This window comes from Saccopteryx leptura, chromosome 10 (assembly GCF_036850995.1).
Source record: "Saccopteryx leptura isolate mSacLep1 chromosome 10, mSacLep1_pri_phased_curated, whole genome shotgun sequence".
NCBI lineage: Eukaryota > Metazoa > Chordata > Mammalia > Chiroptera > Emballonuridae > Saccopteryx > Saccopteryx leptura.
The window spans coordinates 30,368,444-30,383,605 of NC_089512.1; the positions used below are offsets into that span (position 1 = coordinate 30,368,444).

General features: G+C 37.6%; 1 protein-coding gene across 1 annotated transcript in view; it reads right to left on the minus strand.

The window, feature by feature from the left end:
* KCNH8 (potassium voltage-gated channel subfamily H member 8) overlaps positions 1-15,162 on the minus strand; it is a 330,485-nt gene that overhangs the window by 70,696 nt on the left and 244,627 nt on the right. The window contains exon 8 of the mRNA XM_066350928.1: positions 7,136-7,333. Within this exon, the coding sequence (XP_066207025.1) occupies positions 7,136-7,333 (198 nt within the window). The remainder of the gene's footprint in view (positions 1-7,135; positions 7,334-15,162) is intronic.

The following is a 15,162-nucleotide window of genomic DNA, read 5'->3' on the forward strand; positions in this document are numbered from 1 at the left end:
GCGAGAACAATTTTCTAAACGATGAATTTAAATGGCAGTGTAAAGAGATCTTAAAAACAGCCTGAATTTGTGAACACTATAACCCATATGGGCCCAATAAACTTATGTCAGAATAGCATATACAGGATGAGTGGACCTAAGGAAAACCTTGACTGTTAAGAGTTTCACTCTGCCATTTTCATGGGAACAATGCTTCATATAAACAAGTCATGTCCTTAATGGTGAGTGCTCTTCACTAAGGAGCTTTATCTAACCTTGGAGGTTGAATTGATGGTCCTATCCATTGGGATTAACTCTTTAGGTGACTATTAGGCAAACATTACTAAGTATAATAAAAGAACTTTTAAAGACATGGAAAAATGTTTTTAATATATTTTGTTTGGTAGTAAAAATGATAGGTTTGGTTGATGTAATATTTTAGTAAATAGAGGCATATATGTATAAAAAGACTATCTTTGGGTGATGAATTATGTCATTTTATTTATTTATTTATTTATTTTTTAGGTGAGAGGAGGGGAGATAGTGAGGCAGATTTCTGCACGCACCTTGACTAGGATTTACCCAGCACCCTATCACTGATGCTTGAGTACCAAACTATTTTTTTTGTGCCTGAGACAGATGTGCTTCAATAGAACTATCCTCAGTGCCTGGGGCAACAGTCAAACCAATTGAGTCACTGGCTGCAGAAGGGGAAGAGGGAGTGGGGGAAAAGCAGATGGTCACTTCTGTGTGCCCTGAATGGAATTGAACTGGGACATCCATATGCTGGGCTGATGCTCTATCCAGGAGTCAATGGCCAGGGCCTCTATTTTATATTTTGTGTTACTTACCAGTCTTTTTAAAAATGTACATTATAAAAGGAAAAATTTAAATGGAAAAAGAAAGAACCTTGTCTCCCTAAGTATCTATTTCCAGTGCTAAACTGTGAACTTCTAGAAGGAAAGTATCATGTCTTAGTTGTCTTTCTTGCCCCAACATCCAACAGAATCCCTGGTATAAGGTAAGTGGTATACACACTTACTAAACTAAAATAAACTTCTGGTGGTTTGATAATTTCCTTAAGAAGTTTTATAACCATAAATTATAGCTTAGAAAATTTGTCGTGAATAGTGCAGCCCCAAACCCATCCCTTTACTGTCATCTGACCTTCCAAAAACAATTTTTAAAAAAATTATTTATTTTAATCCTATTATGATAATTACCAATATTTTGGACAGTATGATTTTACCTCTACTGTTTGACTTATTTTTAGACAACACCTAAAAACAATCTGACATGAAAGGTGAGAACTCACTGCTACCCACCTTCTTATCCCACATTTGATAGTTATATTATTTAGCTCACCTATTATAATTTTACAAGGTAAAATTAATATCAAAGAAATACATTGAGCAAATTTGACAAATACCAATTGTTTAGCTCAGTGAGATTTCTCAAAGTGAACAGATGTATGGAATAACTCTCTACCCCAGATAAATAAACAGGACACTATCAGCATTATGGGGCTTCCTCTGTGTCCCCTTCACAACCACAAACCACTCTCCTCACGAAAGATAACTACAGTTAAGGATTATATTGCAATCAGGAAACTTTGCCTACTTTTGAACTTTCTCTAAATAAAAACACAATATGTTTGTGTGTGTGTGTGTGTCTGGCTTCCCTGCTCAGCACTGAGTTTGTAAGATTCATCCTTGTGGTTGCAGATATAATAGTTTATTCTCATTACTGTATAGGTGGAGCGAAAGTAGGTTGACAGTTGTGAGTACGCAAAACAGTTTACTATTGTATTATTTATTAATTATCATATTATTTTCCACATGAACAACTGCAATCCTATTTTTGCCCCACCCTATAAAATACTCATGATTATGTAGAACACCTTTTTATATGGTTATTGTCTATTTGGGTATGGATTTCTGGTTTTTTTTTGTTTTTTTTTATCGCAAAAACTTTTATTGAAAGTTATACTTTGAACATTATTTCACAATTTACTTATATACTTCCCTAATAATGGACACTTCCAGTTTGAGAGTCTTATAATAATGCATCTGAGGGTATCTATGTATATCTCTTTCTGTTGGATATATACTCAGAAGTGAAATGATTGTGTTGCAGAAAACAGGTATATTTGACTTTAGATATCGACAAAACTTTTGTACCCATCAACAGCATAGGAGGAGTCAAGATGTTCCATATCCTCTCAAACATTTAGGGTTGTCAGTGTTTTTAAGTTACCATTCTGGTGAATGTAAATGTTATCTAATTTTGATCTTAATTTGCATGTCCCTCATGAATGTGTAGAGCCCCTTTTATATGGTTACTGTCTATTTGGGTATGGAATTCTATTTTTGTTTTTTACCCCAAGAAAATTTTACTGCAAGTTATTTTTTGAATATATAAATGTGTGTGGACATAATTATGCTCATTTGTGCATGCATTATTTTAAGCTAGGAAAGTGCATACCAGAATCTTACCAATGTTTTGATCACAGTGAATGCAGATTATGAGAAATTTTTCCTTCTTGCTCAATTAAAATTTTTTTTCTATCATAAACATGTACAAATTTTTCTAATTTAAAATTTTTTATCCATTTTTTTTTAAGAGACAGAGAGAGAGTCAGAGAGAGGGATAGATAGGGACAGACAGACAGGAACAGAAAGAGGTGAGAAGCATCAATCCTTAGTTTTTCGTTGCAACACCTTAGTTTTCATTGATTGCTTTCTCATATGTGCCTTGACAGTGGAGCTACACTACAGCAGACTGAGTAACCCCTTGCTTGAGCCAGTGACCTTGGGTCCAAGCTGGTGAGCTTTGCTCAAACCAGATGAGCCCACGCTCAAGCTAGCGACCTTGGGGTCTTGAACCTGGGGCATCTGCATCCCAGTACGACGCTCTATCCACTGCGCCACCACCAGGTCAGGCATTTCTTATCAATTTTTTATTAATTTTTTTTACTTTTTTATAAATTTTTAGAGAGGAGAGAGAATGAGAGAGAGAGAGAGAGAGAGAGAGAGAAGGGGGAGGGAGGAGCAGGAAGCATCAACTCCCATATGTGCCTTGACCAGGCAAGCCCAGGGTTTTGAACAGGCAACCTCAGCATTCCAGGTTGACGCTTTATCCACTGCGCCACCACAGGTCAAGCTCTTATCAATTTTTAAATAGTGTGTTTTCTCTTCTGTCTGGGAAGTTCATCAACTGCTTCAATTTAAGAATAGGAAATAATGACTGAGTTCACATTTATTTTGTAATTCCATTTCACTTGTTTTAGTGAACACTTGATTCTTTCCCAGTGTGGATATATTAAAAATACTAATTAAGGCTCCCCCCCTTCAAATTACTCTGTCTTTAAAATCTAAAGTATATGAGCTTCTCTTGAATTTTTGTAAATTAGTATAATTCACTTCAGTTTGATTCAGATTGACCTGGTGAAGTTTCAGAGTAGAACAAACAAAATCCTAGATATCATTTCATAGAACAAAAACACAAATCTTCACAGGTTAATATTTTGCTGCCAACAAAGGCTTTCAAATGTTTTTTTTAAATCCCAGCTTTTCCTTAGTTATTTATGTAATTTCAATTAATAAATTTTGCAAACCCTTTTCTAGATAGCTACAAAAGTGAAATTCTATTTTTAAAGTGCTTAAAAATATTTTTATGCATTTTGGGGTTTGCTTTTTTCTTATTGATTTATTAAATTTCTTTATATATGATAGGTAAAGTCCTTTGTCAGATGTTTGCAAATATCTTTTCCTATCCAGAGGCTTGCCTCTTCACACTCTTAATAATGTCTTTTGATAAATACAAGTTCAATTTATCAATCTTTCTTTTACTATTAGGGCTTTTGGTGTCATGTTTCAGCAACCTTTGTCAAATACACAGTCATAAGAATATTCTCTTATATATTCTTTCAGAAGCTTTATTATTTTCTCTTTCACACTTAGATCAAAATGATCTAGAATGAATTTGAATGTACAGTTTATAGAGTTTAACGTAAATTTGACCCAGTAACATTTATTGAGATTATCATCATTTCCCTTTTGCATTACAGTGTTACCTGTGTTAGAAATCACGTGACCATAATATGTGAGTGGGCCTGTTTCTTCACTATCTTGTAGTCCACTGGCCTACTTATTCACTCCTGAGAAATAACATACTTTGTCAATTACTGTAACTTTGTAATACATCTTGATATCTGTAATACAAATCTTCCAAGTTTGTTCTTATTTGACTACTTTTAGATCTGCATTTGTACTAATTTTTTAGAAACAGCCTGTCATTGTTCAAACACACACACACACATACACAAATACAAATACGTATTTTCTGGGGTCTTTATTGAGATTACATTAAATCTTTAGATTAATTTGGGTACAACTGGTATCTTATTGAATCTTAAAACCATCACTGTTGCATATGCTTTCATTATGTTAAACCATTTATAAATTTTTCACTCATATTTTTTTAGCTTTCTATGTAGAATTGCACATTTTAAAAATTGATTTCTACTTTGATGTTTTTATAATATTTTTTATATTTTATTTTATGATCACTAATTATGCCATTCCCAAGTGAGCATTAGCTCTGCACCAGGATAATTTGCTCAATAAACATTTAACAATTGACAAAGTGATGTTATCTAATTATTTCCCACATCTTTAGGCCTTGTGACCAGTTTAGCTTTTATTTTCAGTGAACAGCAGGGAATACTTTATCCCTGAACAGTTTATGATTCAGAGCCACTCACAATATAGTAGGTTGATCAAGAGAATAAGTGTAATTATCTAACAGACTCTTCTAATGTCAAATTAGTAGGTTAAGCCTTAAATATTTGAGCATTTCCCAAAATTTCCATCAGGATTAGAAAGAACATGGGCAAATATTAAATAAGTATAAACTGTGTTTATTTGAAAAATGTTTGTCATCTTGCTAGCCTGAATGATGGGCCATGAAGAACAGCAATTATACGACATAGTACTGGTATAAAACAGCCACCACAGGGTCTGGTACATGGTAGCTCTCCAGAAAATGAGAATCCCTTTTCTCTGCACCCTGGGCTGTTATTGCTCTCCAGCAGCTGAGAGCCTGCTACAATTGCTGCAGTACCAACAGGTTACTTCAGCAACTTGGCCACAAGCGTTGCTTTTCCAAGAAACTCTTCCGATCCCTGGCCCTCGTCTCTCACTGCTTCTGAACTTCCTAACGGATCTGGCTCTTAGCATTTACTGCCTGGACTCTTTTCACATATTTCAGCCTCTCTGTGCCAAACTGGATCCTAAGGTCCTTGAGGGAAGGTTCAGCTTTATGCTCTTTTGATTTCAACATAGGCTGGACCACTCACAGCTTAAAGCCCCACATTCTCCTTTCACATGTCCCATGCAGGGAAGCTGGTTAGGAGCCATCTGCTATTATACGGTTCAAAATTAGAAGTGATACTTGGAATTAAAGGAACATAAATTAACAGGCTTTGGAAGAATACTCTGGGGCAGCAAATACTAATTGAACACTGGACTGAGAAAGAATGCTTACTTGACCTAGAAAAACATCCACCTCTCCTGCTACTCCATGACAGTGGTCCTATAATGCATTAATTTTCCATTCATGTATATACTTAAAGACAGAGGTAAGTATTCATCTGGTTCACTGCTTGCCTCTGTTACTTTACTAGTTGTAAAGCATTGGCAAAGTTACTTTACTTCTCCAAGCTTTAGGGCGGGCATCTAGAAAACGTAGATAAAAAGAGAATCAATCTTGTCTCACTCAGTTGGGAGTTCAGAAAAAAGAATGACACTAAACATTTTAACAGAGGGAATTTACTACAGAGAGTTTGTGTCCCTGGTCTTGCAAGGCCGGGTGAACAAAAAGAGAGTAGAGAGTAGGGAAACATGGCTGTAATAACTGCAGGAAGGGGCTTCTGCCCTTGGAGCTGGAACACAGAAGTCAGCAAAGAGTTATGAGGAGCCACAGGGAGCCAAGGCTCTGACTTTGGATGTGGGGATACTCTCAACAGATGTAGGGGTCTCTGAGAAGGCCCAATGACACTGGGGATATCTAAAAAGGCTAAAGGCTGGAACCATTTGGTGCTGCTTGAGGTGGCCTGTCACTAACTGAACATAACATCATATACATCAGAATCAGGAAGTCCCTTCACCCTTTTTGCTGCTTTTCAGTTCTCCCTCTGGCGCCCCCTATTGGCAGAAGAAGCTGAAATCAGCTGGCAAACAAGAGAGGTTTGCAGAGTCCAAACCCCAGCATACAAAGCAGGGCACAGGAGGTACATCTGGAGTTCAGAGGCAATAGTGCAATAACTTGTGATCAATGGGACAATGATAGTGCTGAAACTTAGGTTTGGCTGAAGAATTAGAGTACTGTTATTGAAGCATTCAGCACAGAGAAAGGAGCATAAAAGCAATTAATAGATGCTTATTATTATTATTATATCAGTGTTTTCATCGTTGTTTTTATTTTTAACTAAGTGATCTGTCAATTATTCTTTTTTTTTCCTAGTGTTTTTTTGTGTTTGTTTTTTTTAATTATTTTAATTTATTTATTCATTTTAGAGGGGAGAGAGAGAGAGAGAGAGAGAGAGAGAGAGAAGGGGGGAGGAGCAGGAAGCTTCAACTCCCAAATGTGCCTTGACCGGGCAAGCCAGGGTTTTGAACCGGCGACCTCAGTATTCCAGGTTGACGCTTTTATCCACTGCGCCACCACAGGTCAGGCCATGTCAATTATCCTTAACTTACTATATTAATATTAGTAAAAGTTGGTAAGATGAACCTACTTGGGACTATAAAATAGATTTTCAAACATATATCTTTGATTTAGACTCACGTCATTCGCAAATACTAGGGGTAAATAGTGTGGAGGGAAAACAAAGTGCCTGCCCCTTTGAAATTAGCAGTCAGGTAAATGGTTTCTTCTTCACCTGTCCAGAAAGTGGGACCCTTTGGCCTCACAGACTTTCCTTGTTCATCTATATATATGTATATGACAGTGTTTGTCACTGATATCTTAAATAGTGCTTTTGGACTTTCTCAGTATAAAGCCATGTATGTATCTATTTTGTCTTAGTACAGAGCCACTTTTTGGCAGACAGTTGTTCCTTCTTCTTGTGGTATAGAAGGAGAATTTCCCTTACCGCCAATCAGCATGGTGCAGATGGAAAAGATCTTTTCTGCGTCGGTGTTAGCAGAGACGTTCCCAAACCCAACGCTGGTGAGGCTGCTCAGGGTGAAGTATAGGGCAGCAATATAGGCACTTCGGATGGACGGGCCTCCCAAGGTATTGTTGCCATAGTATGGAGACTCCAGTCTCTTCCCCAATTCATGGAGCCAACCTGCAATAGAAAAAAGGATGAGAATTTAAACCCAGAAGGTAAGGTCCTAGTATTATCGTGTGATGCTAATGATAATGAGCATTTAGGGGGATGTATGGGTTTGCTTAGGAGAAAGAAGAAAGTTAAGAGGAAGTTAAAGGGAAGGAATTAGATTTCATTGCTACAACAGCAAAAAACACCACATCTATGCAGCTGTTATATATAATACACATAGCAGAGAAATATGCATTCAAGAGAGGGTAGGTGGTCAAAGCTAGACAGGTGATTCTAATGCAAGAGACGACCTGTAGAGATTGAAAATAGCATCGCTGCTCTCAGTAACTGTGTTGTATATTTTATTATAGGTAAGCTCATTTTTTTTTTAACAGAGACAGAGAGAGAGTCAAAGAGAGAGACAGATAGGGACAGACAGACAGGAAGGGAGAGAGATAAGAAACATCAATTCTTCATTGCATCACCTTAGTTATTCATAAATTGCTTTCTCATATGTTCCTTGACTGGGTGGCTACAAAAGAGTGATTGACCCCTTCCTTGCTCAAGCCAGTGACCTTGGGCTCAAGCCAGCGACCTTGGACTTTAAGCCAGTGACCTTGGGTTTCAAGCCAGTGACCTTTGAGCTTAAGCCAGTGACCATAGGGTCATGTCTATGATCCCATGCTCAAGCCAGTGACCCCATGCTCAAGCTGGTGAGCCCGCACTCAAGCTGGATGAGCCCATGCTCAAGCCAGCGATTTTGGGGTTTTGAACCTGGGTCCTCCATGTCCCAGTCTATCCACTATGCTACCACCCGCTAGGGCTAAAGCTCATTTCTTAACTCGAATTTCAAGAAACAAAAGGGTCAAGTACATATATAAAACTCTACAGATGGTACATAGCAACAACCACAAGCATCTAGACTTCAGATAGGTGAGATGGGCTTTATTTCTATCCTGTACAACCTTTCCCCATTCTATTCACTAGGGCTGATATCTAGTTGTCTTACAAGTCTTAGCTCATGTTACCTTCCTAAGGAAGCTTTTTCTGAAATCTCATTCTACTATTTTGGGAAAACTGCACAAATAAGAGGTACTTATAATAGTATTGGATTATACTGCTTTGGATTGGATTATATATACTGGTGTATATATGTGTCAAAACTTGTCAGATTGAGTGACTTAAATATGTGCAGTTTATTACATGCCAATTATACTGTCATAAATCTGTAAAAAAAAAAGCTATATTACTAAAGATGAGAAATAGTAAGTGTAATGTTAATACTAAAATGGAAACACAACACAGGACCACTTTAAAATCCTTATTAGAAATATCTGCCTTTTAAGATTTTATATTTTAAAGTATTCTCACTCTTCCTGTTTCTGTACATATGTGTGTTACAGAATACTGACAATTCAGTTCAACCTACAGGGCTCGTAAGACTTTTATTAAGAAACGTTGACTGGCCTGACCTGTGGTGGTGCAGTGGATAAAGCGTCAACCTGGAAATGCTGAGGTCGCCAGTTCGAAACCCTGGGCTTGCCTGGTCAAGGCACATATGGGAGTTGATGCTTCCAGCTCCTCCCCCCCTTCTCTCTCTCTGTCTCTCCTCTCTCTCTCTCTCTCTCTCTCTGTCTCTCCCTCTCCTCTCTAAAATGAATAAAAAAAAAAAAAAGAAACGTTGACTGCTACTTTCTTCTAAACACTTGACTCAATGGCTGCCCAAGAAGAGACAAAAAGTCATTACACTTTTTAAGTAGTAATAATGCTGTCATTATCAACTAAAGGTATAGACGGTGGAACTGTGCTAGGTAATTAAAATGCAAGTTTAAAACATTGCGAATTCCTTGAGACCTAGGAGAAATGCTTAGTAGCAAGGACTGTGACTAATTCAACCTGTGGCTCTAAAGAAGCGTTTCTCAGAAACATGGAGGCTTCTGAACAGAGCTAGCTGTCCAGGTCCTATCCCTGGAGTTTCTAGTATAGTACATAGGGAGGCTGGGAGATGGGCTGAGAATTTGCCTTGATAATAGGTCCCCACATGATGCTGATGCTGGAGGTTGAGGGAGCCATGCTGCTCTAGAATAACGGTTCTCAGTGTTGGCAGAAGCTAGGAAAGCTTCTAAAAAATACACTGCCCAGGTGCCACCTCCACGAACTGAATCAGAATTTCCGACATCACACCCAAGTATGGGTATTTTAAAAGAGAAAAAGTTTCCTAGTAGACTCTAACAGGAAGGTAGAATTTTGAATCACTGCTCCAGAATTCAGCAAAGTAGACTCTAACAGGAAGGTAGAATTTTGAATCATTGCTCCAGAATTCAGCAAAGCACCTGATAATAAAATTTAATAAATTTTATTTTAAAAAGTGAATGAATGAATAAATTATTCTTATCTTATATGATAGTATGAGATAATAAGGCAACGCTGATGCAATTTAGCAGCACCTGCATTTGTAAATTTGTGCTAGATTTAGTCACAAAGTATAATAACTATATTTTTGGATGATAGAGAAAAATGATAAAATGTTAAGCTCCACAATATAAAAGGTGATACCACTAGTAATCTATGACTATTTACGCTGTCTGTAAAGGTTTTGCGAAGGAATAAACTCTAGGTTTGAACCCAGATTTAAATCTGGACTCTTCCATTTATAGGATGTAGAGATGACTAACTTCTTTTAGCCTCACTCTTCACATTTGTAAAAACAGAGTTACTATTTAAGCTGTAGGGTTGCAGTGGGATTAAATGAGAAGCCACATGAAGAAAATGTCACTGTGACTGTCAGAGGTTTAGTGCAAAATATCTCTTTTCTCCCTCTTCCTTCTGTTACTTAAATTGAAATAGAGAAAGCATCGAATTCAGAAAGGTAAGAGAAAATATGAGGCCAGCAGTGAATTATAATGGAAAAAGAAGGTGGTAACTAAATGTACTTGGTAGAACCTAAGGGTGGCATTTGATACAAATTAGCATTTCTAACTAATAGAAAAGAGGAGAAAGTCCAAGTGACAGTAGTTTTTAAAATGTGCAGCATTATACAGCCATTTGTGAATCTGAAGAAGACACAGTTTTTTCCTTAGAACAAGCTACATGCGGATTATGTGCATTATTCTATATACATTTCAAAGCTTCCTGCAGTCCTTTTGTAAATGTCTGGTCCACAGACCCAGAGCAGGAAGCTCTAGAATTTTAAGTGAGGGAATGGCGGAGGTGATACAGTATGATTTGGTAACTTAGTTTAATCTTCTATGGAAAAAAATTTAGAAATAAGGATAACTATCCAAAATTAGTTAAAGAGTTATCACAAAAGCAAATCAACTGTTCGTGTTAAAAATATTCCTGGTGTTTATATACATGTACTGCAGGAGGAGAGTCAAAGCACAGGTAGTATCAGGAAGCAGAGACGACATCTGAGTATGTTGTTATGCTGAGGGTGGAGATTTCTGCAGAGCAGTGCTCTTATATGTATGTGACCTAAGCGTGGTCAGGTGTGGACAATCATGGGATGCTGAATGGCTGTGCATTGGCTATTTCTCCTGTGTCTTCTAAGTTGTGCTCTGAAAAGGTGTCATATCATTTCTGCTTGACAAAGAAGAGATTAGAGGGCCTTGCCCCTTTGTCCCATATTGCTCATTTATGCTAATTAGTGGGAAGTCTGAGCAGCCAAAAAAATGTTATTTTGCCCAGAGAGTAAATATTGCATGACCTAATTTTTTAGTTGATGCATGGACGGGGACAAACCCCAGATAAAGTCACAGCATCCTCTTAGCCGAATCAGCAATGCAATTAGACTATCAGGTAACAACTGGACGCATCCATTGATCTGGAATTCAATTAAAGTATTCTTACTTATGGAACCCAAATTTCTCTCATTTAAAAAATGAAAGTAAACAAAGCCAACTAGTACATTTGGTTAAGCTTCTCAATCGGAAGAAAAGAGAAACATTGGAGAAGTTTTTGAAGCGAATCCATTTTTATGTAAGATAAGATAAAAGTTTACGTTAGGACAGACAGATAATTTTCTCACTCAAGCCTGGTCATTTATGTGTGTGTGATACCGTCTCAGGCATGATTCCGGGAGAAAACACAAACAGCAGACATACTTTCATTGATATCTCTTTTCTGTCTAGCCAACCGTTCTATTTTCAGAAACATCTTATTTTTTAAGATGGGTTGCTACAAAGTTGTGTTGTAACTGATGGAGCAGAAGCAATAATGAAGATAAAAAAATTTGATAAGATAGAAAGGAGGTAACACCCACAAACCCGGGGACTGGGTGTGTGGGCTAAATAAAACTTTTTCACAGAACAGCTTGTCTGAGATGAGAACACGTGTTCCGCTGTCACAGACGACATGTCACTGTACTGTACAAAAGAAGCAATTTAACCAATTTGGAAGCCAGTCTTTTTTTATGCCGGAGAAATGCATCTATCTCTAAATGAAGGGATGTCCTGGAACACAGCCTGTCTGCTTCTGTTCAATTTTTTTTTCCTCTAAAGAATATTTTGAAGGAAAAAGCTCACACAACATAAAGTAGAACCTAAATATACTGAATACATTGCCATCTGAAAGAAACAAAAGGTATAAAATAATCCTGTCATTACTAAAATAGATTAGATGGAGAAAATAGAGTAGGTTTGTGAAATAAATATCAATTTCAAAGATCTTAATGATCATGCCCAGAAGAGCCTATAATTTAGCATGATAATTCAATCCATTGCACACTTCTCTTGGGCTCAGTATTTTGCTTAATTATATACTTTGAATTCTAAATGGGAGTCTCTTATTTTACTTGTTAGGTTTCCTGCAATATTGTGCATGTGTGTGTGTACACAGTTTCTATAGTGTGACCTGCTTTATACAACAGATATGTCCCTGAAAAGTTTAGTTTATATTAGCAGTTGGTAAATTAAAAGACATTTTAGGTTTAATGAAAGAAATAGAAGCAAGTTAAGAAGTACCCATGGTGAATCTCTTTGGTCATATAAGATACTTCAGTAATAAAAAAAAATCCAGTAAATATAAGCTTCTTAAACCAGATTTATATGTGTGTGAAAAATGGTGTTTGCATGAATAGGAAAAAAAGGATTAGCACATGCATAATTACATCTATAATCCAATATGTTATTTTCCTTAATTTGGAATGAATGAACCATGTTGTAACAGGATTTAGCAAGAAACAAGAAAGGAGCCCATTTTAGGGTTTTCTTCTTACTGTATTAGGTTGGCATACAGTTAACATTTTACTGAGTTCTTCCTGTGTTCCAGGCACTCTACTAAGATGACACATTTTCCATCTCATGTATGTACACTGACCCCATGGAATAGGTACAATTATCATCCATATTTTAATTCATCATTTCATTAATCATTACAACAATTTAGAAATCATTATTTGTTTTAAAGATGAGAAATCTAAGGCTCAGAGAGATTAAATAACTTATTCAAAACAGCAATGTCACAATTTTAATTTAGATCTGTGTGCTATTAGAGCCCAAGTTCTTGACTACTCTATCACAGTGCTTCATATGCTAGATTAATAGACCCAAGATCACTGGTGTTGCAGTATAATTAAATGCCTTTATAAACTGGGTGTCATTTATTATTATTATTTAATTTTGAGAGAGAGAGAGAGAGAGAGAGAGAGAAAGAGAGAGAGAGAGACAGGAAGAAAGAGAGTAAGAGAGGAGAGTAAGAAACATCAACTCATAGTGGTGTCACTTTAGTTGTTCATTGATTGCTTCTTATATGTGCCTTGACCAGTGGCCCAGGCCAAGCCACTCACCCCTTGCTCAAGCCATCAATCTTGAGCTCAATCTGGTAACCTTGGACTTCAAGCTAGTGTCTTTTGGGCTCAAGCCAGCAACCCCATGCTCAAGCTGGCAACCTCAGGGTTTTGAAATTGGGTCATCAGTGTCCTGGGTCAAGGCACTACCCAATGAGTCTCTACCAGTCAGGCCAGGTGCCATTAATTATTATTGTATACATACTTGGTGGAGAAAGAAGCAGTCTAAGTTAAGGTTCCCCAGGAGCAGACTTTGAGACAAGGCTTTAAGTATAAGTAATTTACTTAAGTGTTGGTTCCAGTAAAATATCTTTAGGAGACAATAGGGCAATAACACAGGGAAGGGGAGGGAGGCAATGAAGTATGCCTAGTCAAGCTACCAGAATAAGCAATTGGACCAGGAGAGAACACAGATCCCTGTTGGAGCAGAGGGATGTATGTACCAACTATTAGTCATCAGTGATGGACATCAGCTCCTAGGAAGCATTCATTTGCCACCAGTGCCATTCCTGTTAGCAGAGGAGCTTTCCACAGCTTGGGACAATGCCTCAGGCTTAGGCACAGATCTTGAGGATGAGAATCATACAGACTGAGGAGACAGGGTAGAGTACCAACAACATTTGTGACAGCAGCCAAAACTTAGTGAACACTAAGTATTATATTTTGCTAACCTTTTGTACATCATTATTTCCATCCAACTCTCACAATAACTCTGAGATTTTTTATTTTGTTTTGTTTTAACTGATGGGGTGTCAGAGAGAAGTTGAGTAATTTTCTTTCTTCTTTTAGAAACTGTTAGAACTGAGAGGCAAATCCATAACTCTATAAATGAAACATTCACGATCTTTCTATTATACTACACTGCTTATAAAGAGGAGATCATTTAAAATGATCATTTTAGCCCTGGCCAGGTTTCTCAGTGAATAGAGAGCATCACCTTGGCATGCCTAGGTTGCAGGTTCAATCCCTGGTCAGGGCACTTATGAGAAGCAACCAATGGTGCACAACTAAATGGAACAACTAAGTGGAATGGCAAGTTGATGCTGCTCTCTCTCTTTCTCTCTCTCCCTTCCTTCTTCTGTATCTCAAATCAATAAAAATAATTAAAAATTACAAAATTATCATTTTAATTGGGCTTATTGAAACCATTATGAAATAGGTTTGCTTTTCCAATGCCCACTTTTGCTTAGAGTGGAGGAATGTGTCCCCAAAGCACAACTTGTAGCAGAGAAAATAGAAGGATTATCCAAACATAATCCACAGTGTAGATATGAATGGGATAACATGTTATTTGGAATGTGGATTTTACATCAACAATGAGTAAGAGGTTTCTAATGTAAATTTCAAGCGTAAGACTACTATAGTTAGCATTTGTTTCCTTGCCCTCCATAGTTCTGAAAAACTACTTAATCCTTTTGGACTCGATTAAAGTAAAGCATGGTCCTTTTCCCCGCCTTACTTTAATAATGCGATGTTTGTGAGTTATAAGACAGAGGGTGGCTGGCTGGGGGAAGCCAAGCAATAAGAGGTGTTAATTGCTGTGCATGGGGCACAGTGTGAGGACTTCTCTGGTCTCTACCGTCTTCATAGCAAGGGGCTGAATGTGGACTGCTCAGTTGTAGAACTGATTGAGAGATATCAAGGCACATGTCAGAAGTTTGAGTGTGCGCATGTGTTTATGTGTGTGTGTGGCGGGGGTGGTGGTGGTGTGGCGATAAAGACCCAAAGCATTCGTGAGGTGTTGTTACTGGTACACTCAAAGAGTTTTTAACCCTGACCAAAATATCAAAGAAGAGCTTGAGATTTCATCTCTATTCTCTTTTGAAATACCCACACTCGATAGCATTGATTGGTAATCTCCATTTTCTTAATTTTATTTTATTTATTCATTTTAGAAAGGAGAGAGAGAGGGAGAGAGAGGAGAGAGATAGAGAGAGAAGGGGGGGGAGGAGCAGGAAGCATCAACTCCCATATGTGCCTTGACCAGGCAAGCCCAGGGTTTTGAACCGGCGACCTCAGCATTTCCAGAGCGACGCTTTATCCACTGCGCCACCACAGGTCAGGCCGGTAA